We start from the raw sequence: 26147 nt of genomic DNA on the forward strand, positions 1-26147 counted from the left end.
CACAATAACAATGCACCTGCTCACACTTTATTACTGGTTCGTGAATTTGTGTGACTTTTTTATTTCCATAAATAAAGAGAACCTTATAGGACTATAGTTTTATAAGCATAAACATTAAAAGTGCATCACTGAAAGAGTTTAAGGCAAAAGCTATGCCAAAGATTGAGTTTGAGAAATGTTTCGAGGATTGTAAGAGACGCTGGCCCAAGTGCATGGTATCTAATCGAAACTATTTAAAGGTGAAAAAATTCATGTAGACAAATAAATAAATTTTTTCTTTTAATATGAAAATTGCTTTTATTTTTAACATACCCCATATAGCTAGGCAATAAATTACCCTATTACTTGCTATGTAGATGAGGGTGAGGTAAACTCGCACATAGAAAGGTAACCTAGCACTAAAATTTTAGTAATTCAAATAAATGAGATATAGAGTAAAGAACAGTTATAATCTACTCGTGGAAATATACACTAAAAATGTTTATGAAATTTATTATAACTAATATGATTCAGTTGAATGTTAATGTGATCTTAGGGCCAGTGAAACAATTCAGCTGACTCATGATGTAGCCACTTCAGACTAATCTAATGATGATAGTGAGAATAGCACTATGTTATCAGTTGTTTGATTGTTATCAGCACCAGTGTCCACAGACCTGTATGTCTAACCTTTGTAAGTACTGTTTTACACATAAACTGTGTTATTAAATTTATCATAGGACTGCTTAAGAATAAAAATCATATAGTTGTGTGTACATATTTTTTAAATTGGACAGGAGAGACCTGTATTTGACATGTAGACTGTTAGGGACATCTACAGTAGATTGTTTCAAATAGAAATAAATATTGGCATTCAAGGTTTTAAAACATCAATTAATACAACATTATAAACCAATACTTTCACTAGGATGACTCATTTCAGCATTTTCTGGTCAGTTGTCAATACCTGCTAAAAGTGGTCCAAAGCAAATACCAACATTTTAGTTTGATCACATATTATTGGATATTATGATTTCTATCAAATATATGTTAGTGATTTTAGTTAAGCTATCAAAGTTTAATAACAGTCATTACAAAGGCAATTCACCTATAAAATGTCAGATAAATCAAACAACACCTTTTGTCAAAAATATGATAGGTATTTTGAGGTTTTCTTGAAAACCCAAAAATAATTATTTATAATAAATGGGCTACCGTTATTAAAACCGAATAAGGAATTACGAGCTCAAGATATAATTCCAACTAACATTTCAGTCTTATGGTTATATTTTAATGGATATTCAGAGCGAATGTTCAGTAAACTCAAAAAATTAGATTATAAAAAGAATGTATTTTTTCCGTAATCCTTCAATGATTACCTTCAAAAAATAAAAAAAAGTTTTATCGTGCTCGAGTATTTCAAGGTAACGAATTTTTTTACACCTTTGTGACTCGCCTATTTCCTTATATCACGCTTAAATCGTCAGATTATTGAAATTTACACTGTTCTACATGTACTTAACTTAACTTACCTTGTCTACATCTGACGCGCACGAGTTTTTCTGAGGATCAATTTTTTTTACTAGTCTGACGGTCTGCCCTCAACGCAGGCCCCTATATTAAAGGTTTATATATGGTAGGGGTACATTACAGGGTACAACGTTTCTCCCCATATAATTTTCTGACGCGCTCTAGTAACACGGAAAATCCCCGCTTGGGCTCCCCTACTAATAGTGGCCTTTGCTTGTATTATAGAATCAATTTTCCTTTGAACACAGGAGACACCATTTGTAACTCTGCAAAATAGATAAAGGCGCCTATATAAGCTTCAAAAGCAGTATATGCATGCTCTTCCTTTTCAAAAGGCATATGGTATCACTTCTAAGGTCTATAGTACTAAACATGTTATACTTGGCAACCTTGTTAACAACATTTTCTAACCCTAGGCAGCGGGTAAGCATTAAGCTGCTTGAACCAATTGATTGTCTGAGAGTAATCTATGCACATCCGCTTTTTCTTTGTGTTTTTTACCAACTAGTACTTGGACTCTTCAAGGTGAGAAGCTTGGCTCAGTGATACCCTCTTTTAGTAGACATTCAACATCTTCTTTTATAAACATTGAATCTTCTTCTGAATAATGCCTTGACTTTACAGCAATAGTCAAGAGTTAAACTCTCAAACAAGTGTACTGATTTAACTTTAGTAGCTGATAATCTGCACATTTTCAGTGGAGGTTTCTTACCGACAAATGAAACTTCAACACTCAAATGTTTTTTGAAGATGTTGTGCTGTAAGACGGCATCCGCGCACAATCCATCAAGAAAAAGAATTTTAACTTTAAGGTAAAGATGGCCTTGAATTTTCATATCTACCAGACAAAAACCTGCAGTGGTAGGCTGATAAGATGTGGATGCCATTGCTGCACTCACTTTTGATAGAAAAACTTTTATCTCTTTTTAACCTACAAGTGATTTACTAATAAATGTTTCCAAACTGTCAGTATCGACTAGTCATCAGTTTAAATGCCATTAACTTCAATTGTTATGGTTAATTTTGATAAAGATTTAGGAGAAACAGCATAACTAGCTGGTTTAATACATGGAGACTTGAGAGTTTAGTTTAGTCAAAGGTAAAAATATTTTCCTGATCTACAAACTTTACAAAAATTTCAATTTTTACCACAAGTGTGGCAATTGACTCAGTGTATGTCTTCTGCTTGAACCACAGAAATGACACTTCTAAGATGTAGCTAATAAAACGGTTTTTTCGTTATTGCTCTAGGATTGATCGCTTTTGACCGATATTTGATCAGTCGCTTTAGAATTATGAATGGAGTTTATTACAGATTGTTGATTAATATAGGATTTTGATTGACACTGAGCTAATTCTCCAAAGCTTCATGCAAAGATAATGTTTTGTTTTCTAAAAGTCTTTGCCTTATGATATGAGAAAGTAAACCCCGAATAAATGTATCATATAATCATTCTTATTTTGGTTCAGCAGTTACTTTAGAAAAACTGCAAAGTTTACCTAAATCTTTATGACCACGAGTAGCTAGAAGATATATATTTTGTTTTTAGGACAGACAATGTTCTTTTAATGTTTCAATAGCTTCTCATCGAATTTTGAAGTCTCACAAATGTATTTGTGAACAGATGGACTAACATGATAAACAAGTAAACATAGTTTTACCTTCTCATTTGTTGCATAATCATTGAATTCATCCAAGACGTTACATATAGCATCTAATGACTGGGAATTAGGTGTCTTGTCTCTTTTGCACATTTTAGGATGCTTGTATATAACTACATCATTCTCAAAAAGGTTCATGTATACCAGATTTAAAAAGCAGCAGATTTATTGTTATTCCTTTAATACAGAAAATTAAAATATTGCAAAGGGTAATATTAGGTCGACTACTCTAAAGTAAAGTTGGAAATGATTCTTCCAGAATTAAATCATAAAAATATAGATATAGTTGTTCAAATCCTGATTTTTTAATGTTGTGACAACATGGTTTTACAAGATCTTTCTTATTGTTTGTAAATGTATTTAGTCAAGGAATAATCCATAAATACTTATTTTTATTTCCAAGTATGGATAAATATTTGATCTGACAATGACAAGATTTTATCAGTATATTGTATGAAATTATGCATTAAGATAATCATCAATTGTGATGGAGATTGAAACGAATGCGCTCTTTCTTTGCAATAAAGCTGAAGACTTCTTATCTCCAAGACAGTATTCAATTAATAGTTTCAATAAGTATTTACCTTGATTCAGCAAATACTATACATGAATTTGCTTGGTTGAACAGTGATGGAGCAAATGACTTGTTTAATAATAATTTTATATTAAAACAGTTGTATTTTCTAAGAGGTATCATTTAGTAACTTTATTGTACACTATTATTACCAATTAGTTGCAAAACTTGATGATGCTAGAAAGGGAAATCTTGGAACAATATAACGGTAAATTGAAACTCCCAAGATGTCTTCATTTATAAAAATAAAAAATTAGCTAAAATAAGACTAAAACTAGGGATGAGTCAGTTCTTCACAGCAGACTAAGAACCAGCAGTGAAAAAGTTAGATTGTAATATTGACAATTCAACTATTGGAAAATACAAAACATAAATTTAACCACTGTTAAATTTTACTATATTTTGCCAAAAATAATTTTTATGTTTGATATAAGTTCTACTAATTATTTTATTATATCATCATTCAAAGTTTGGTGTGATTCAATTTGATAAACTGATTTAAAAACTTGAAAAGAAATATAACAAAGATTAATGGTATCAGTTGGTAATAAATTTAGAATCTGTCATAAATTTTACAATAGGGTGGCTGAAAATTTTAAATTTCATCTGTTTAAAAACATGTATATGTCAAAAGTTGTGTTGTACATCTAGGATAAACAACATAAAATATAAGACCAAAAGGATAATATCTTTAAAATTGTGCAAACGGCATAAAATCATATATTTGTGTAAAATGAGCATTTTTCATATTGTAAAAAGTGTATTTTAATATGCTCGATTATGTATTAAAATGTTCATAATACATAATGTACATGTAGAACCCATTTGCACAAATGTAGTAGACTACACATTCTCCTTGAACAAAATTCAGTTTTCTTGTGAAAAAATGTAATTTTTCATTAATTATTGCAGTAAACTTGCCAAAGCCAATCAAAGCTCTGGTTTTTTTTGTAACAGAGGCCCAGGTTTCCTAGGCCTGGTAGTTGCCTCTCAGCCATCCGGCTTATTGTGCACCCTCTCTCAGGTTTAAGCTGTATCAAATCCCAGGCCTTTACAAAACCATGAGATCTTCTGAACAATGCTTTCCTGTTCCAACCCCTCTTCCGTATGCATAAGAACACCTAGGGATCTTGAGCGTTTGCTCTGTAATGCCGGACATTCAAATATGACGTGCTTGGCTGTTTCGTCAGCCTCGCCACATTTCCTGCACAGTGTTTCCTGAACTGGAATACCTATTCTGTTCAGGTGACTTCGGGATATCCAATGACCTGTAATAAAACCAGTCACCTTTCGGATCTCCGTTCTACTCATTCTAAGGGCATCTGCTGCAATGTTCCTTGATGGTCCCTTGAGCATCCGCTTTGCTTGTACATTCCCCTCAGTATTTCTCCAATGTTTTAGGTGTTTGTTAACCATCCACTTGGTAACTGATCTACGTGCTAAGTTATATGAGACCCCACACGTTGGTTCAGGACCGGTAAGAAGACAGTTGGCTCCCAAGTTAGCGCAACTGTCTGCCCCTTCATTTCCTGTGATTCCTCTATGTCCAGGCACCCAAGTTAGAATAACTTTATTGGTTTTTGCCAGCAATTTCATGACCTTATGGCATTCCCAGACTGTCTTCGAATTACAGTCATGGTTGGCCAAGGCCGCAGAGCAGCCCTGCTGTCCGAGTTAATGTAGATGGTTTTGCCTTTGTAGCCCCTTTCCACATTAACTCTTACACATTCTGCAAGGGCTGTAACTTCAGCCTGAAAGACAGTTGCCAGTTTACCTAGGCTAAAGCTTAAGTTAACCCTAGGTCTGGTTCCCCAGACCCCTGCCCCAGTACCCTTCAGAGTCTTTGACCCGTCCGTGTACCAGGTTAGAGCCTTCTTCATGTAGTCAGGCTCACCTTTTGACCATTCCTTCCTTTCAATAATGTTGACTTGAAATGGTTTTTCCCAGTCCGTAACCTTTGCCATTCTGTCAGACATCATTTCTAGAATATCCAGTTTGAGAATGTCAACGATCTTGGAGTGCTTGCTAGCATGGTGATGATGCCAGTTCCCATTGCACTTCAGTCTGTAGGCAGCCATCCTAGCCTCTCCTATGACGAATATGTCTAGGGGTGGGAGGTTTAGCACTACTTCCATAGCAGCGGTTGGTGTTCCTCTCTCTCATGGCGCCCATTGTCCCCAAGCATGCCAACCGCTGTACCTTTAACAGGTTTTTTGCGGCAGTCACCTGTTGGACTTTTGGCCACCATACCACTGAGCCATACACCATCATTGGTCTGATGACTCTGGTGAACAGCCAATGTGACATGTCGGGTCTAAGCCCCCATGTGCATTCTACCGCACGTCTCACCATCATCAATGTAGTCTGAGATCGGCTGATTATGTATTCCAGATGACTATTCCAAGTGAGTTTATCATCTAGTTTGACTCCTAGATATTTGAACTCCCTGCTTATTTGTATCTGGCCCCCACATAGGACTGGCTGTGTGATTTCCAGTTTCCTCCTACTTGTAAATGGTATCATGACGGTCTTCGAAGGATTCACTGCAAGTCCTTCTTCATCACACCATCGCTCCACAATGGCCAGTGCTCTCTGCATCATTTCCAGACACGTAACCATATGCTTGCCTCTTATGAGTATGACAACATCATCTGCATAGCCTTAAGCATACATACCCTGTTCATTCAGAGTCCAGAGTAAGTCATCCACAACTATGTTCCACAGGCTTGGTGATAATACACCTCCTTGTGGACATCCTCGCTGCGTTTTGACTTCTCTTGTGACTCCACACAGAGATGCCTGTACTCTTCTGCTCTTAAGCATGTTATTTATCCATCTAACAACAGTTTTCTCCGTACCCCTGGATGTAAGCTTAGACACTATAGAGTGAGTACTCATATTATCAAAAGCTCCTTCTATATCCAGGAATACTGGTAAAGCTATTTCCTTTTGTTCAATAGCTTGCTCAATCTTGCCAACCAGACAGTGTAGGGCTGTTTCACAAGATTTACCTTTCTGATAGGCATGTTGATTTGGATGTAAGGGACGGTTGATGAGGACTGTGTCCCTTAAATGCCTATCCAGAACCTTCTCCATGGTCTTGACGAAGAAGGATGTTAGGCTTATTGATCTATAAGCCTTTGCAACCTCATAGGAGGGTTTACGTGGCTTCGGGATAAATATAACCCTAGAGGTCCTCCAGGATGAGGGTATGACTCCTGTCGCTAGACTAGTTCTAAACAGTCATAGAAGCAGAGGTATCACCAAGTCCCCACTTTCCTGCAGTAAAGCAGGAAAAATGCCATCGGTACCTGGTGATTTGAACAGCTTAAAGGACTCCAGGGCCCGTTTTGCACAGTTCCAGTCCTCCTTAGACCAGCTATCTCTAGGTTCTCGCCGCCTTTCACTAACAACTGTTTCACTGGTTTGAAAAGATCCTGGGAAGTGTGTATTCAGTAAACACTGAAGAGTCTCCTCAGGATCCTTGGTGTGAGTCCCATCTTCTCCAATTATAGTAACCACCACATTTATGGGGCTTTGAGCTAGGACTTTTTGGAGTTTTGCACAGTCTTATTTCGCTGAAATAACTCACACATGGTAACATGACAGATATTTTTTCTGCTGTCATTTGCTCAAATGCTTTTTGGGTGAACAAAATTGCCATTGTTTTGTATCTTGTATACTTATTTTATGTGACTTAAGAACTATATTATTTTACAAAAACTGGTTTCTCTATCTTGCTGTTTTGGGTTACATTTTATACTGAACAAACTAGGTGCATGGACATTCACAACACATTTCACCAATTCTTTCAAGATTTCGGATGGTGAATCAGAACCTATACCCAAACACAAAATATAGTTTGCAGTTGTAATCCATGTAGCATGATTCAGCGTTCTCAGCTTTCTATCTCTAAATCCAGATACACTTGCCACTAGAAATTACTCGACAAATAACAAACAAGTACTTCTGATCAGTACTAAGGTATTTTCTTAGGTAAGGAAATAATTCTTCAAGTAGGCTTTGAATTTGACAAGAGGCAAGGATTTCCAAACTGATTCCTGTAGGACCAGTTGTCTCTATCCAAAAGATTTCTGATTGGCAGCTTGTTTGTATGTAATTAGCATACTAACACACTGAAGTGGTTTTCCAAGCCTCTCTTCCAGGATTCTTATCACCCCGTTATGTTTACCTTTACTTGTTGGGCAGCCACAAATCATGTCCTAAACAAGCAAGTTAAGATAAGCTCAGGTTTTTTTCAAACATTTACTCTATAATTGAGTTAGCCATAAGGCTAACTATTTTTCCTGATGAAAGCTTTAGATGACTTAGATATTCAGAACCAAGCTCTTATATGAGTGATAAGTGGTCTTTGTCATGCGTGGTAATAAGTTTTTCCATCTTTACTTGTCTTAACCCATTGACCACTTATCACGTTACCGTCTTGAGATGGCTGACGTGGTACCAAAACACTGATCACGAGACGGTACCATGATGACGACATACGTTATTAAATATTTCTTTAAACATTAGTATGGGCTCAAATAATAAAGTTTATGTATTTGGTTAAAACTAAACAAAAGAACATATACTATACATATCATTATGTAATAACCCCAGAAAAAGAATTGCCCTTTTTTCGTGTTTGCTAGGACTTGTGTAAGGAGAACATAAATTATGTATAAGACATTATACAAGTTACTTATTACCTTATCACAGAATTTTTTCAGTTTGAACAAGTTTTGCCTTAAATTATTTCTTTCTTGGTGCCAGGTGATATTTAATTTCATTGCAGAAGAAGCATTTCTAACAGCTTTACTCATATTTATCACAGTTCTCCTATTCTCAAGCAACTCATTGATTATCCAATTATTTTTATGTTCTCTTTGCTTTAGTTTTGGAAAACAGAGGTCAAAGTAATAACAGAAAGTTTAAAAAAATAAATCAAATTTTTCTCCATGTCCAAACAGTAAACTGACATCCAAGTTTTGTTTGCTAAGAATATATTCAACAATTTTATGTTTGATATTGAAAAAGTTCTGCTTATCTTTGTTATAAATTTATTTCTTGTGTTATTTTTACTATTCATAGAAAAATGATGCATTAACTTTCCATCATGATCTGCAAGTTCAGTAACTTAGTTGATTATTCAAAAATTATTTTTGGGTAAATTTGTTAAAATATTATCAGTAGCACCATTCTTATTCAGAACCATTCTCTTGTATGAGTGACAAGTGCTCTTGGTCATGCTGTCTAATGCTTTTTTCCATCTTTACTTGTCTCAATGCATAAAGTTCAGTAGATAACTTCCATCAAAATATATAGCTTTAATGGAGTACCTTTACTAATTACAGATTACATTGATTTCATAATTTGTCAGTTTTGAAGTGTAACATAAGCACTGATTCATTTCTCAAGCAGATCTGTCTTATCCTGGAGCAGGAGAGTAGTTTCTCTGACATTCATTCAGAAGGAATTCTTTACAAGTTACCTTCTCACACCCAAGCTAGAAAGGACAGTGAAAGAAGTCACAAAGTCATCTCAGTAATTATTTTGTGCACATTAGGTGTTATATAACTACCCAGCACTCACCAAAAAGTGGTGCTTGCATGTCGAGTCCCACCCGTCCATCCCAACCACCCAACCATGAGAACATAGTTCCAACAGACCTTAAGTAGTCACACTAAGTCTTAAAATCTTTCTTGGATTCAAATAGTATAGCTCTGTCCTGTAATCAAGCTCTTATTATGCCATCTCATTTCTTTCCATCACACTTGCTCAGGAAAACTACTCTTTATGATTGAATTGTGTTCTTTATTGCACAGACAGGTGGATTGTCAAAACTTAAAACTATACTTCTTTGATGACAGCCTCAGCACCATGAAAGAGCTGCCTCCACTAATCAACCGTGGTCACCAGTGTCTCTTTCCATTCTTCTCTTGGCTCACCTAGATAGGTTTATGACTTTATTGTCCTGTTTATAAATCTATAGTATAATTCATTACGGTTTGTTCTGCACCTCATTGTTGCTGTTATCATTGATCTCTCAGAATTTATATAATTTTGTTGCCTGTTAATTATTATAGTTTTCAATTTTTATGTATATTATAGTTCTATATAAATTATTATTGTTTTATAGTTTGATTTTTGTTATTATAATTTGTCTTTCTGTGCAGTGTATCTTGTGTATCTTCTGTGCATCTTGCTTTACATTATTATTGTAAAGAGGTTTTGCGGTAAACACAAATAAAAATAAAATAAAAATAAATGTAAGAGAATTAATATTTAATAACAAGAGAAAAGCCTAAAAAAATAACTTAACCTAATTTAAATTATTTTTTTACTAGAGCAATAGAAAACACTTTCCAAGTCTGTCCAAACCACGTGACTGCAGAAAATGTATACTAATGATCCAAAAGAAAAGTCTAAATAGTCTTTACAGACTATTCTAATAAGTATGAGTAACCTTTTCATTACTTATTACTTTACATATCTCTACAGCGCATAATAAAAAGGTAATAATCTTGTAGTGCATAGCTTTAAAATGGTTTTAAAAACTTACAATGTTAAGACAACAACTGGCTCATTATTATTGAAGGTTATTTTTAGTATTTGGAGACTTAAATAAGATCATACTTTGATTGATATCTTATTTTGAGAAACTAAATGAACATGATTGGAGCTAAAAGTGTATAACTGTAGATCAACCCTCCAGACCAAATTATCTGTCAAGTATTGGTTATAACTAGTGTTGTATTGTCTATTTAGTTACATTAACATCAGAAATACATGAGTATAATGCAACTAAGTAACTGGTTAATGTACACTTCTCACATATTTTCTTCTGTGTCTGTGATCATTATAGACTATGTAAATAAGTTCTAACAATAAATTGTATTATTTGAAACAAACTGAGATTTTACTTAGTTTTATGTGTTTGGTTAAATACAAAATTTATATTTTTTATGATAGTTTTCAGTTTGAATATTAGATGTAAAAATCAATTAAAACACTTTTATTATCACAGTAATTATAGGCCACTGCAATTCTTTGCAGTTAACTCATAACTAACTTAATAGATAAATAATCCCTCAGTGAAGATACAAATTAATTAACTTGGTAAATGTCGTTCTCATTAATTAGTTTGACATCAGGTTTCCTGACGTTGAGACGAGCCAGTGCTGATGGGGACTCTCAGCATTCTTCTCAGTGCTCTAGCAGTAGTCTACTCCCGTCGCATCACGGACGAATACAAGTGCTATGCGGAAGATGAGGATCAGTATCTATACTTCGGCACAAAGACTTCTTATGCTGTCATGTTTAAAGATTCTTTACCCCCCTTTCACAGTGATGGTTAGTAATTATATTGATGTAAAATAATTCTCTGCACTACATTTCATTAAGGAGATGGAAATTTTATCTATTTTAGTGGACTTTTTTTATTCCTTCCACGAAGGTCGTTAATGAGAAACGGTTTATCATGTTTTGCCTCTTTTAGGATCCATTATTTACCAAGCTCATCTGGTTTGATATAAACAAAAATAATTATTACTACTGGATTGTTTCACTTATAGCTTGTTTACTTATAGTTTCAAACCAACTTGTATACTTTTCAAGGCACATACGGCTGAGGGCAAATCAGGGCACTGTTAGTCAGAGTCACAGTACAATTATTGTATATTATAGACTTGGACAGGTACAAACCAGCATGAAATAAACTATCCTCAGCACTAATAAAGGAAGTTAAAAATGGCAAATGGTATCAAATTAAAGCTTATGATTGGGTTTACACATATACTACTCAACAAATTATAGTAACAATTATGGGTAAAGGCACACCTGAATTTAACTTACTTTTTTCTCTCTAAATTTCCTTCAGCTGTTCTTTTCTCACTATTTGATTTTTTTCTGGTAATACAAAAATAAAATTTAGAAACATTCTCTGTCAAGTGCTAATATTTCTGAGGTATATGTCTGTGTCATTCCTACTTAATGGAGTCTAACTTTTTACTTCATGGAGACTAAATTTTACCTTTTCTCTTCCGTGAAATGAATTTACTGGGTAGTGTTGGAGCTTCATTAAACATACTTTGGATTAAAAGCTGGCTGCACTGAAAGACTTTACCCCATAAGAACAATGTTAAACTTCAAACACTTTTGAAGCCTCATTATTGATTATAGAATCAAGGGAGATATTTAATTTTAAAGATACACTCAACATACATTCAAACGCTTTTTAGTTTTTCTCAGACTGTGTAATTTTTTAATGTTTAAATAATGAAGTACATAAAAGCTTGAAATATATTTTTTGTATAGCCAATAGAATTTGAATAAAAATATTTGTTACAACTAAATAGTGATTGGACGCATATTAATTATATGTTTAAAATCTCTCGTACCCCTGGAACCAAAAATAAGGGTTTTTAATAGTTTAACACTGTACTAGTATCAGTATGGCCAGATATTAAACCACAAATATTGTTTAATTGCTGTGAAATTTTATTAAAAACTTATTTTAGTTATATTGTAAAACTCTGTAAGACTAACTATTAATTGCAGCCAGACCAAATATTGCTTTCTGGTCTGTGGAGTTATATGCAATATCTCTGTAATAACGTAAAAATTTGTGTAATAAGTAACAATAAATACTTTTAAGACTTTTAAATTGGAACATGGAGTTGCTAGCCTGACAGCTTTGCTAGAAATGACTAGCTCATAGTACCTGTTTAATATTTACCATATACAGTATCTTTTATTTGTTTCTTCTGATAACCAGTCATTATAGTTAGAGGCATTCAAGGTTGGTTCTGACTTCTATTTCAAGTTTAAAATTTTATGACGAAAACTTTTTTCTGTAGTACTTAGATGTTTCCTTAACACATCATCTTGAAACGTGACATTATAATATAATAGTAATTTTTCTCTTGATTTGAGATTGCATAAAATAATGGCACCAAAATTTAGTCTTTTATCATTACTGATTTTTGAAATAAAAACACATACAAACAGACAGATGGTAAATTAAAAGAGATAGACATTTAGCTTGCATTTAGTTTTTAGCTCCTTTTGGTCCATGAAACCTAGTCTAAGTTTGTGTAGAGAGTTTTATTACATCCTGTACGGTTACTTCAAGAATTGACAAATATATCTAAATTAAAAATTAATTTTGTACGTATTTGGACATAAAAAAGAACACACTACTCTTAGAGTTGTTATTTAACATAAATAATATTAGTTTTCATACAACATAGTCAATTTACTACAAACTAATTATGTTCATTGTAAAATAGTTACTGAAAACTTTAAATGACTCACATTATCTTTTGGTGTTACAGAATGTTCACCACCTCTAATGCTGTGGGAAATGGTACGTCATGGGACTCGTTTTCCAATGTTTGAAGAGCACCGTCCTCTGAAGCTCTTGGTGGGACTAAGAAATCGGATTTTGCGGAATCATAAAATATTCACAAGTATGTACACTCTTTTGCAGAGACAATACAAATAATGCTTGGTACTAATAAATAGTATTTTATGACATAAACAATCAAGATTTATATCGATGTTGTAATTAAATGTAAGTAGCTTAATATAGTTTAGGTTCTTGCATACTGGGCTGCAGCTTGCAATTCCTTTCTGAAACCTTGTGATGTAAATATTTTGGCAGACACCAGGATCAAGCTTGTCAATTAATAAGTATTTCTTGATGTAGGAGGAATGAACTTGATGAATTAATGCATCGTACTTAAGCCTTGTAGACAAGGCCTTCAAAATTGTTTTAGGAAAAGGTAGTCATCATCTTCATTGAGTAAAGGAACGTATTAGAATTATAATAATTTCCACTAAAATCAGAATTGGACTGTGCTGAGGACGGGGGAGTGCATCCTTCCAACTGGTGTCAATTTAATTGATTAGTCGCAAGAAGTAAAGCTCAAGTCAGGAGAATAGCCAAAACCCACACAAACATAATGTTCAATATCAAAGACCAAGAAAAAAGCATAGCCCCACTGATGTGGTAGCTGTTAAAAGTTCCTGATATAGAACGTGATGTTGTAGTGCTGGAGATACTATGACTGGCCACTAAAGTTAGGAAAGTTTTTAAATGTTTACTATTTTACTTTGGATACCTTTGAGCAGTGGCGTAGCAAAGGGGGGGTGGTGAGGGCGGGCCGCACCGGGTGCCACCTTTTTTGGGGTGATACCCACCTGGTCTCTCAACTTTAAGAACAATGTACAAACAAACAAACAAAAAATCGATAGCACAAAAATTTCTTTTTCGGGGATGCCTCTACTAGCACTAGCTCAGCTCTATGTATAATTCGGGGATTCCCGTAAAAGAGCATGACACTGTCGTGGGGGTTTCCCCGTCCCATACTCTCAATCTTTGACGTTTCAGTTGCAACATTTCTCATTTGTTTCGTAAAGTGTGTTGTGTTTGGTTGGCGTGAATTGTATATTATATAATTGTATATTATATATTATATACATGACCTTATCATATAAAATTGATTGCTTTTTACTTTCAATGGGGTGACACCACCAACTTCTGCACCGGTGCCACCCAAGCTAGCTACGCAACTGCCTTTGAGTGTCAGAAAATGAATATTGTCAATAAAGTGTTTGTGGGCAAGTGACCCATTGTCAACATCCTACTTTATGTATATCACCACATTGTAAGCCCTGTCACTTATAGTATCCATAAGTCTATAACTCGTATATTACCCCTTGTGTGTTATCAATATTTTCAATTTGAATTTCTTGCAGTACAAGCACAAGAAACATATGTACTTATACACTCATTTTACTTTTGCTTGATCTCTTATCAATAATGAGGTAAATATTTAAAACTATATCTGTGTCTAACAAATATGTCATGGTAGACTAAAAAGGGCTGTTTTAAAGTTTTATCGATACCTGGCCATAGATGGTAGATCATAACCCAGCTAATTATGTTATTCAATGTTACTATGGCAAATGTCTTTATTTTTTGGAATCATCCATGTCAATAATGATCTTGGAACAAAGAATACATGATTATAGATTGACTGCGGTGGACAGTTGCTGCTACCATCTCGGCTGTCCTAAAGTCAGTACATGACATGTGTTGCAGTGAAGGTGTTAAAGAGCTGTTAGCGATGTTACATTACATTTTTAAGAGTCTATATTTGGTCATACAAATAATGAAATTAATTATTAACTCAGCAATGTTTTAGCGAAGTTCAGAAAAACTACAGATCAATTAACCATATTAATCATATTTGGAGACCTGCTTACAGCAAAAATTCAATGATAAAAACAAAATTTTCAAGTCAATTATGCATTTCTGTAATGGCCAAGATGAAGCAAAAACCTTTAAACTCTAGAATAGAGAACTCTAAAAGTAACATAGAAATTTAAAATAGAAATTTCTTTTTGACCAGTGTGAAGAATTATGGGTTAACAGAACATGTCAGTAAGTGAGCATGGCTAATGGCTATAGCTTTCGCAAAAGCTGCCTCATTTAGTTAACTTGTGTTTCTAATCTAAAACATCATAGTATGGTAAAAGATTCCTAAAATTTAAAATTCTTGAACTCTGATTTATTTTTTCCAGAAATTTCCCCCACCTTTGTTGATGCATAAGGATTGAGAAAGTTTGTATTAGGTATGTTGTATCACTCATATTTTGTGAGGACTTATTGAAATCTCAATCATTGTGTTAATTGAACAATAGATTAGAATTTATATTTACTGCATAACAGTGTAATCACAAATGAAGTCACCATCAGATTTCAGTTCTACACCAGAATGGCTATATGTGTGTAACGAGTGCAGTATGGTATTGTCGGTTTAGATGTGGAGCTGTGTGATCAGGACCGCCACAACCTGGGTAACTGGACTTTTGACTTTCTCATCTCAGAGAACAACCGCCTCTCACCCAAGGCAAGCTTGATATGGAGTCACTGGCCAGGAGACATCTGGAGAGGTATCCAACGCTCTTTCAAAACTATGAAGAAGATAAGTTTCTGGTCAGTACTTTATTTAAAGACTGAAAAATAAAATATTCAATTCAAATAATTTAAGTGTTAAATTTTCTTATTTCAATAATGGTAATAAATATTTGTATTCTGTGTGTATTTTTATTTTATTTTAAGGGACTTAATTGACATGATCATGATTAATGTGAATATTTGTGACAGATGAAACGAAAAAACATTAAAAAAAGTATTATTATTATTCATGGTCAATATGAAATAATTGTGAAATATGCTCCAATATTTGGATATTTAGGAAAACACAGGATTCAATCATAATTCTCTCACATCCGCTAGACACCTACTTATTGTTCTGTATCAAAAAGGACAAGCTGTCATAAAGCATGAAAATATACATTACATTTCATAAATCACATAAATCACAGAGTAAAATCACATGTGATGTAATGTGGATCAAGTGTGGTACTTTGTTTGTTCCACAGATGTGGATACATTGCACACTAAGACTGACATGGTTATATTAGCAGTGAACATACTCACAAGTGTACATATAGAAATACCATATCTGGCTGTAGGTTTGTATTTCTCTGGCCATTAGACTATCAGGATCCTTTTTGAAAATATATTTATTGATATTACATACAAAATGAGCAAGCTCATTCAATAAAATTTTATCTTATACCTCGAAGAGTTTGGACAGTCTCCACAAAAAGTATTGTTATGGTTTACAACTATATGATGGATTTGTTTATGTCCTCTTGCAGTTTCAGATCACAGAGTCAGACCGAACTAACCAGAGTGCACAACATTTTCTTAGAGCATTATTTCCAGATGAAAGCATTCCACAACCTGAACCAAACAACTCTCTTCTAAGGGTAAGGAAACTTTCAGCACAGCTTTTGCAGTTCAGGACTGCTTTAGTCAAAATATGTTTCTTTTGATATACTTGTCTAAATGAACTTAAAACCGATCAACTAAATTAATTTTAAGCATAAGAAAATGTACGTGTGTAATAGTTGTACAATAAAATGCAGCTAATAAAGTAAGCTAAATAATATATTTTAAATTTAGTGTCACCCTTTTGCAAGGGTTTTAGTTGCTATTTTTGACAGTAATATAAAGATTACCTGTAATATGGAGTTAACAACATAATTAGTATAGAAGATTTACCTGAACACGTTAACTGCGGCAGATGCTATAGTGTGTTTGCTCTCTTATGAGAATACTTAACTTCATTCATTATAGACCAGCAGTGAATGTGTTTAAAACATATTTTAAATAAAAAAGGACAATTTATTATTTTGGACAATTACTTTGAAATTCAAAATAAAACAGAATTTTTGTATAGCTAATTTTGTCAATCAAATAAGACTTTAACAAAAATATGTTGAAAGTTCAATTTTATAAGCTCAGGTCTTTGAACAATGTTTAAAAAGTACTGGTCAATATAATCTTTTAGTTCAGTTTTTTTTCTATTAGCAATGACATAACCAAATAACTATTGTTAATTTGAATATGAACAAATTATAACTGTAATGGGATGTTGAAGGGATAGATCAACTATTTATTGAAAAGTATTATTAACTAATAGTTACCCCGTTAGCAACCAAGTGTCAAGTATATTAACTTTATATGTTTTAATATTTTTAAACAGGTAAAGCCCAAACATGGGTTTCATGTTTATGCAAACCCACACTAAGTGGAAACGGGTATAACTTACTTTCCTTTTACATACATAGAAATTGCTTTCTCCAGAACTTTGTGTATAATCTACAGTCATACAAATGTTAGAGCTGAATATGTTTAAATGGGAGAGCAAGTTAGGGAAATCCAAATATGAAACTCATATACTACTGGTACTTTAATACACATAATTTAATATTTTAAATGACAATATAAATAGAAAACTATTTACCAAATAGAGGCAGATTTTTAGAATTTAAGAAAGAAAATCATATATCAAGAAAATGTAAAAGCTTGTTTGTATTGAGTATTCCATTCATTATTAAGAGTTATGCCATGTTTGCATAGTAGAAATATGTTTGTGTAACTGTAGTTGTCTATGTCCAGAGCTACATGAACTGTAGCACCTGGTTGTTGGACTACGCATCCAGCCGTGCCATACGCCAATATAGTGATGAGTTCCACAACTCTCTGCTCATGAGTGAGCTGGTAGACCGTGTCAGTCGGCGACTTGGCTTCTTCTTCGATATACGGCCCAGTAAGTAATTTGCTCATTTGTCAAGTCATTTCATTTCATTTTCCAGACGCCTGTGGACACACACCAATCAGACAGAAAAGATCTTTACAGCCTCTATGCAGACAGAAGAGAAAATCTGCCAGGTTACCGAGTGATAGATCTCAAAGACGCCCAGTTGAATCCCATGGATAGACATGCACCTACATCGAACTGATTCTTATCTAGGTAGAAATGAATTTTCATACAAAATTTTAAGTCTGGAGATGAAATTGTCCACAGATACCCTGCAGATAGTTAGACTATCAAAAAAAGACTCAGCAAAATTCCATAGAGGAACGTGTTCATCTCAAATACTCGCTGCCTAAGTAGAAATGATGTTACATGCAACATTTTTGAGACAGGCAGATAGACAGACAGAGGAGGAATTTTCTCAGAACCTATAGTGATAGCTAAACAAAATATAGAACATCTTAAATTTATAGCTCAATTAATTCTCGAGATACCGACTTAAGTTATAGGCTATGCTGATGCTCAACAAACCCCAAGAATAGACATACACCATCATCGAACTCGATGTTCCCCAGATACAAAAGAAGTTTCATGCAAAATTTAAAGTCTAGAGATCAGTTCGTTCTCAAGATATTGTGTAAAGACTGGCAGACAAAATTGAAATTTTACGAGCCCTTTGAGTGACAGGTGTAACGGGTTGGAATTGTCTGCTATGAATTCCTAGAATATTGTTGGATGAAGCCCCATGTTGGGCGCCAATTTGTAACATGTCGGAACTGTCACTGAAATTATTTTTTTCACATTTCTCAAGTAACACTTCAATTGGTTTTTCATAATCATCACAAATCTTTTTAATATCCTTATCTCTTAATAATTGTTATTGTCATTGTTACTATTTATTTTTCTAGATTGTTTCCACTTTTGAATTCTCTGGTCAATTGTTCAACTGTCTGACCTCCTATGCACAAATCTCTTACCCCCTCTTTTACTTTATTCACCCTTCAAATTCATGATTTTCTTAGTAAACCAACTAAGTTGAGAATCTTTTACCATTGATCACAATTAGGTTCCCAACTGTTTCTTTAACCTTTGCCTGTCCCATCCATTTATTATCCATCCGGTACTTATATAGTCATCTTCTACCTGTCATATTTTCTCTTCCTCTAATGTATTCATACTGATCTGTTAATTTCTTTTTTCATTATTATCATTCTTTTCCCATTCTTTTCAAGTTATGTTATTACTTACATCTCTTCCTCCATATTCAACTTGACTTCCTCTATTGTTTTCAAAATTTACTTGTTCGCTTGTATAATGTTAAAATAGGGACCTATTCTTGTTAAGTTATATTCCCTAACATTTCCTTTACATACTGTACCTCTGTTATATGTGTCTCTCAATTTTAAATTCGTGTATTGATTTTAAATCCTGTCTTTCATTGTTACTCCTATTTGTATCATTCACAAGGTTTAATATGTAGATTTTCAGTTAATGCCACAACTAAAATCTTTTGTATCACACTTTTTGTTACATAAAATATTTTAAATGCTATATTGATGTTTAGGTCAGGTGGATGCCATGTACAAAATGTGTGCCTATGACAAAGCATACAAGCCTCATGAGATCTCTGCATGGTGTGCTGCATTCACTAAACAGGAGCTAAAGGTATGTATTATTTATCTGAGAATTGGTGTAGTAGCTTGTCAGAATGATAACTAACAAACCTAGGTTATATCATAATTCAATCTTAAAAATCTTAGTCTCTTAAGGGCAGTTCGAAATTGAGATAAAAGGTGTGGCTATAAAATAACCATATTGATATTATTACAGAATGAACGTAATAAGAACTGAATAATGTATGGTTGGTTATATGACTCCGCCTCCCACCACTCTGTGTTTCACCTGGCTCCCGTTCTTATTCCACCTACAGCGCCATTTAACCTTTTGCCTCTGCATCGGAAAAATTTTTAGTATGCAAAAAGAATAGCTCATGAACACCAAATTTCTTTCCAAACTTGGAAAATCTGCAAGTAAACATTTGTAATGTCATAACAATTATAGGATGATGACGGTTTATTAAACACAAGTGAGTAGTTTAAAAGATTTAAAGATGGCCACAAAGACATGAGTGACAACACATGCATTGGCAGACCATTGTCCACAAAAACTTATGAGAACTTTGAACTTATGAGATTGGTAACCTTGTTCAACTATATTACAGATAATTAGACAGAACTACTACATTCGCATTCTGACTTTATATGAGTGTGTACAGAGCAAACGGAACAATTTGTGGACAAACAAGTCATGGATCTTACACCAAGACAATGCTCCAGCTTACAAAGCTTTGTCAGTAAAGATGTTTTTGGCCAAACACAACATCTCCGTCTTAGATTATCCACCCTACTCACCCGACTTGGCTCCCTGTGACTTTTTTCTTCCCTAAAGTCAAGTCAGCTTTGAAAGGAACAAGATTTAGACTGTTGAAGCAGTAAAAAAAATTAATGAAAGTCATGAACAGGGTTACGGAAAACGATCAGCTACAGGTGGAACAAGAACGAGAAGGGGCGGGAGGGGGAGTCACATGACCGGCTGTAAGGTATTTAGCCTTGTTGCGTTCGTTCTGTGGCTCTGTCACACTAATCCGGTTGTTTTCTAGCCACACTTCTTATATCTAATTACTATTAATTAGTACTAATAAATGAGGTGGACAGAGGATGAGGATTTGAATCCATACTATATTTAACTCATACTATATTTAAGTCCAACACCTTGGACCATGTAGCCACCCACAATATGTAACCACCACCTTTGCAAATGTTATATACAATACAACAATTATTAGTTCTTGAGTTACAATTAAGTAATAATTGGTCATTGTCATCAATGATTTTGATCATATAATTTCCCAGACATTGCATATTTTTGGATTATTGTTATTTAAATTGTTAAAAGTCCTACTTATATTGCCTATATTAACTGTTGAGATGCTGGAGTACCAGGAAGACCTGCTCTACTACTACAAGCACGGTTATGGCATGGATATTAACCTGAAGGTGGCCTGTCCTCTACTGCGGGACCTAATTGTGCGGCTCAAGTGAGTAAGCTACTCACAGCTTTTTAAAAATCATTCATCAAAGAAAGAAAGATAAAACAGTTTTATCCTGCCAAATTATAAAACATTTTTTAAGTATATACATAAACAAACCATAAGAACTAATTATGTTTCTATATTAGGATAATGAATCAATTCTAACTTTAAATATAAAACTTGAAAAAATACATATTAAAAACGAATTTCAGATGTCAGATGCCTTGACCAACCGTTTTTGGTCAATTTTGCAATTAAATTTGTTTGTATTTATAAAACACCCATTTTTGCCAAAATTGATTGTTTAAAATATAATTTTATCAGTATAATGTGTAGACTGTAAATATATAGAATATAAGAGATTAAATGGTAACCAAAAATAATTATGACAGTTCAGTGAATATAGAAAAAATATAACAAATGCAGTGGAACTAGATTAGTTTTATAATGTCCTACCCATAAATTGTTCAGTGAATATAGTGAAATTGTAATAAATGTTATGGAACTACAGTAGAGTCCCGTTAATCCGACCTAATTGGGACCGAGCCCTATTCGGATTATGTGATTGTTCGGATTAGCCAGAATTACAGAAAAATACGGTTTTAAACTTGAGAATGGGTCAATTTGTTATAGAATTATCAACATTGTTTATTAAAACATGTTTTCTGACTGTTGCATTGTATTTCTTGACAAATAAACATGTTTGCGAATACTAAGCACATTTACCGTATTTAGCCTGAGAGTTCTATTGTTAAGCAATATGAGCGTACTGGATATTGTACGGGTCCACGCGCTACGTGTTAGACTGTACTCCCCCTCCCACGGCACGGCGTGCTAAAAATACACACACTGACTCATAGAATAGCCGCACATTGCGCTGTAGTCTGCAGTGTGTCGTCTGTCATCTCAGTGCAAACATCGATTCCACTGTTGTGATTATTTGCGTACTAAAAGTGTGAGAGCTGATTGTTATGGCGAGTAAGCGAAAGCATACTACCGTCACTCTTAAAGACAAGCTAGACGCCCTACAGCATTTAGATAAGGGTGAAAGTGTGACTAAATTGGCAACAGAGTTTAATGTTGGCAAATCTACAATTTGTGATTGGAGGAAAAATCGTGCAAAGCTTGAACAATATTGTGCTACTTCTTCTGGCCAGACTCTTGAAAACAGACAAACAGTGAAGCAATCCCAGTATGATAAAGTGGATAAAGCGCTTTTTGTTTGGTTTTCCCAGGAAAGGGAGAGGAACTCCTTTAAGTGGGCCTATTGTTCAAGAAAAAGCAATTCAATTGAATGAATTAATGAACAGCGGTGAATGTTTTCATGCTAGTACTGGGTAGCTATACCGATGGAAGAAGTGCCATGGAATACGACAGTTGACAATTACAGGAGAACAACTTTCATCTGACCACGATGCAGCAAGGGAATACGTGAGTACATTTGAAACTTTGATATTGGATGGAAATTATTTTCCACAGCAAATTTATAATGCTGATGAAACCGGCCTCAACTTTAGAGCACTGCCTACAAAGAGTTTGGTGTCTAAAGAAGAAATCCATGCTCCTGGTTTTAAAATGAGCAAAGATCGAGTAACAATAATGGCATGTTCTAATGCTGCTGGTAATCACAAGCTTCCACTAATGTTTATAGGGAAATCTGCTAGACCTAGAGCTTTCAAAAATGTCAATATGAACTCATTGCCAGTTTATTACAGGAACCAGAAAAAAGCGTGGATGAACGGACAGTTGTTTAAACAATGGTTTCATGACGAGTTTGTACCCCGTGTCCAACAATTCAGTAATGACAATGATTTACCCCCACGTGCTATTCTCTTGATTGACAATGCGCCATCGCACCCAAATACCGAAAAACTTTCTAGTGGTGAAATTAAAGTATCATTTTTACCTCCAAATGTTACAGCCTTATTGCAGCCAATGGACCAAGGTGTGTTGCAATCACTTAAACTCAAATACCGCAAGCAGTTTTTGCGAACCCTGATTGAAGATGAAACAGTCTCTTTGGTTCAAAAAATAAAACAAACTAACATCAAGGATGTTGTGTATTGGATTGCTGATTCTTGGGAGAACATTACAGACCAAACTTTGAGGAAGTCTTGGACTCGGTGGAACTCTGCAATCGGCATAAGGATGTAAGGGTATTCGAGGTGAACTGCATCCGACGTCCTAACTTTACTGCCCACGGCATGCACCTGAGAATGTGCGGCAAGAGGGTTCTGGCACGACTGATTGCGGGGAGACTGGCCGACTTTGGTTCCTGTGAGAACCATCAACAACTGAACTCGGCGGCACCTTCTCCAGCGGCAGTGCAGCCTGTGGAGCCGATGACTGTTGTGTCCACTCCCTCGAGACCAGTTCCTCTGCCTGAGACGCCGCCAAGACCAGCTCCTTCGAGACTCGTGCTGGTGTCAACTCCAGCATGCGCAATGACACGTACTGGCAACAAGACCTATGCCGAGGCCGTCACCAGCTGTTCACCTGCCACTTCATCTCCTGTGAATTCTGATAAAGCTGATTGTGTTTTTTTAGGGACCCCACAGACGGGCGACGGGCAAAATTGACTGACGCTACCCAACATATACAGACGAATTCCAAATTTCTCAATCAGGTTCAAATCCGACTGCTTCACCAAAATGCCCAATCTGCCACTAACAAGCTTGACGAAATTCAATTGATGTGTGAAGAAACGAAAACAGATGTACTTGTTGTAACTGAGAACGGTTTTAATGACAAGAACATCGACCTATGCCAAATTCCAAATTTCACATTGGTTAATTCATATTGCCGACAACTTTCCAAAGGAGGAGGAGTCGCCATTTTTGTCAAAAAAAATTATTCATTTTCTCCCTTTTCACTTGTCAAAACTATAGAAAAAGACTTTGAAGCAGTTGGGATAAAATTCAATTCGAACAGATCAAAAGTTACCGTCATCGGAATCTACAGGTCTCCCAATGTCAATGAGGAAAATTTCTTTACAAATTTTGAAGCCCTACTGATGGATTTAACTAACCATGAACAGGGTTATATCCTAATGGGCGATTTTAACATCAATGCGATGGACACTAATCACCCTTCCACCAAACGATTTGTCGACTTGTTAAGATCATTTGACCTTGAGTTGTTGGTCAAAACGCCAACGCGTGTGACACAGTCTACACAGTCGACAATCGACAATATCATATCTAATCTCCCAAGTGTCGCAGTGTCCGTGGTCAATACAGCTATCTCGGACCACTACGGCCAAGAGGCTATTATTAGTGGAGTAAAAATCGAGAGGGAGCACAAAATCACTAAAACAATAAGAGACTTAAGGCCAGGAAACATCACTTTCCTCAACACTTCCCTTTCTAAAGAAGATTGGAAATTCCAAGAATCAAGTCTTTCGGTAGAACAGCATTTTAAAATGTTTAGTGATACACTAAACTTTCATGTTAACATGTACTGTCCTCTCAAAACCATACAAGTTTGTTCCAAAACGGTAAACAACAAATGGATTACTAAAGAAATTTTAATTTCTAGAGAAAAACTAAAGGTTTTGTCAGAAATTCAGAAAACATCACACAATGAAGAATTCAAACGGTTTTTTTCGAAATTACAAACTAATTTACAGAAAAGTGATCCAGGCGGCAAAGGCATATGATGTTTCTAAATCAATTATATTTTATAAAAATATTTCTAAAACTGCTTGGAACATCATCAACAATAAAAACAAATCATGCAACAATCAAATCAAATTAAAAAATGGTGACAGACTTGTGGAGGACGCGGTTGAGGTTGCGAATAGGCTTAACAGATTCTTTGGATCTGTTGCTTGTGAGCAAGGTCCTTGCCCATCACCGCCACAAGGAATCCCAAGACGGAGACAGTGTCCAGTAGCCTCCATGGCACTGGCACCTGTCGTTGAGGAAGAGCTTGAAAAAATAATTCAGCAGCTCCCAGCCAAAAAATCAAATGATTTAAATTTAATGTCGATGTGGCTAATAAAAACATGTTCAAAGCATATTGTGAAACCATTAACCCAATTAGTAAATTTCTCTTTTGAACAAGGAGTTTTCCCCTCACTCCTAAAAACCGCAAAAGTGAGCCCGATTTTTAAGAAAGATGATCCCCACTCCCCACACAATTACCGGCCTGTCTCACTTTTGCCAGTTTTGAGCAAAATATTCTAAAAACTTTTCTTGGTAAGAATGCTTCAATTTTTAAATAAGCACAACCAGCTATCTGAAGACCAGTTTGGCTTCAGGAAGGGTAAGTCGACAATAGACACAGTTGTACGTCTAGTCGATATGGTTGTAGAGGGGCTAGAACGTCGGGATCCCACATTGAGTGTGTTCCTAGACTTATCGAAAGCATTCGACTGCGTTGACCATGTTACAATGCTTGACAAACTTGAAACTCATGGCATTCGAGGCGTGCCTCTCCAGTGGCTCAGGTCATTTTTAAGCCACAGAACCCAAATTGTCCAGATCACAAACAAATTATCTGAACCAATTCACCTGAGCTATGGTGTCCCACAGGGCTCAATTCTCAGTCCAATTCTCTTCCTGATCTATGTCAATGACGTAGGTTCATCACTTCTGCACGGAAAACTTGTGCAGTATGCTGATGACACGACTCTCTGTTTCACTAGCAAATCAAAATTGATTCTGGAACAGCAGAGCTTTGTTGAGATCAACAACTGCGCAACTGCGTCCAACATTTCAACAGCCTCAATCTTAAGACAAATTCTGCAAAATCTAATTTTCTAAATTTTGCTTTGCGATCAGTAGACAGGCATGACGAGCCAGCTGTTATGTTGGCTGACACAATGCTGGAAGAAGTCTACTGCTCGAAATTCCTGGGAATATACCTAGATCGAGGGTTGACTTGGAATAATCACATCGATCACGTTTGCTCCAAATTGGCCTCAGGCATTTATTTTTTGAGGTCTCTAGCCAAATACTGCCCTATTCAGGTTCTACTGATGGCATATTATGGCTTGATTTACCCCCATCTCACTTACGGGTTGGTGTTTTGGGGAGCTTGTGCAAACAATCAATTTATGAGAGTGTTCAAGCTGCAAAAATAAGCGATCCGCATTATCACTCTGTTGAAATTTAGAGAGTCGTGCAAG

General features: G+C 35.1%; 1 protein-coding gene across 1 annotated transcript in view; it reads left to right on the forward strand.

Moving 5' to 3' along the window:
* Window positions 1–531: 531 nt before the first annotated feature.
* The window catches only part of LOC124361147 (multiple inositol polyphosphate phosphatase 1-like), a 32339-nt gene continuing 6723 nt past the window's right edge, over window positions 532–26147 (forward strand). Inside the window, exons 1-8 of the mRNA XM_046815187.1 lie at window positions 532–673; window positions 10900–11098; window positions 13081–13215; window positions 15575–15753; window positions 16481–16591; window positions 17787–17937; window positions 19490–19590; window positions 20913–21022. Coding sequence (XP_046671143.1) covers window positions 10930–11098; window positions 13081–13215; window positions 15575–15753; window positions 16481–16591; window positions 17787–17937; window positions 19490–19590; window positions 20913–21022 — 956 coding nt within the window. The 5' untranslated portion in view covers window positions 532–673; window positions 10900–10929. The remainder of the gene's footprint in view (window positions 674–10899; window positions 11099–13080; window positions 13216–15574; window positions 15754–16480; window positions 16592–17786; window positions 17938–19489; window positions 19591–20912; window positions 21023–26147) is intronic.

The sequence above is a fragment of the Homalodisca vitripennis genome, chromosome 4 (genome assembly GCF_021130785.1).
Source record: "Homalodisca vitripennis isolate AUS2020 chromosome 4, UT_GWSS_2.1, whole genome shotgun sequence".
Taxonomy (NCBI): Eukaryota; Metazoa; Arthropoda; class Insecta; order Hemiptera; family Cicadellidae; genus Homalodisca; species Homalodisca vitripennis.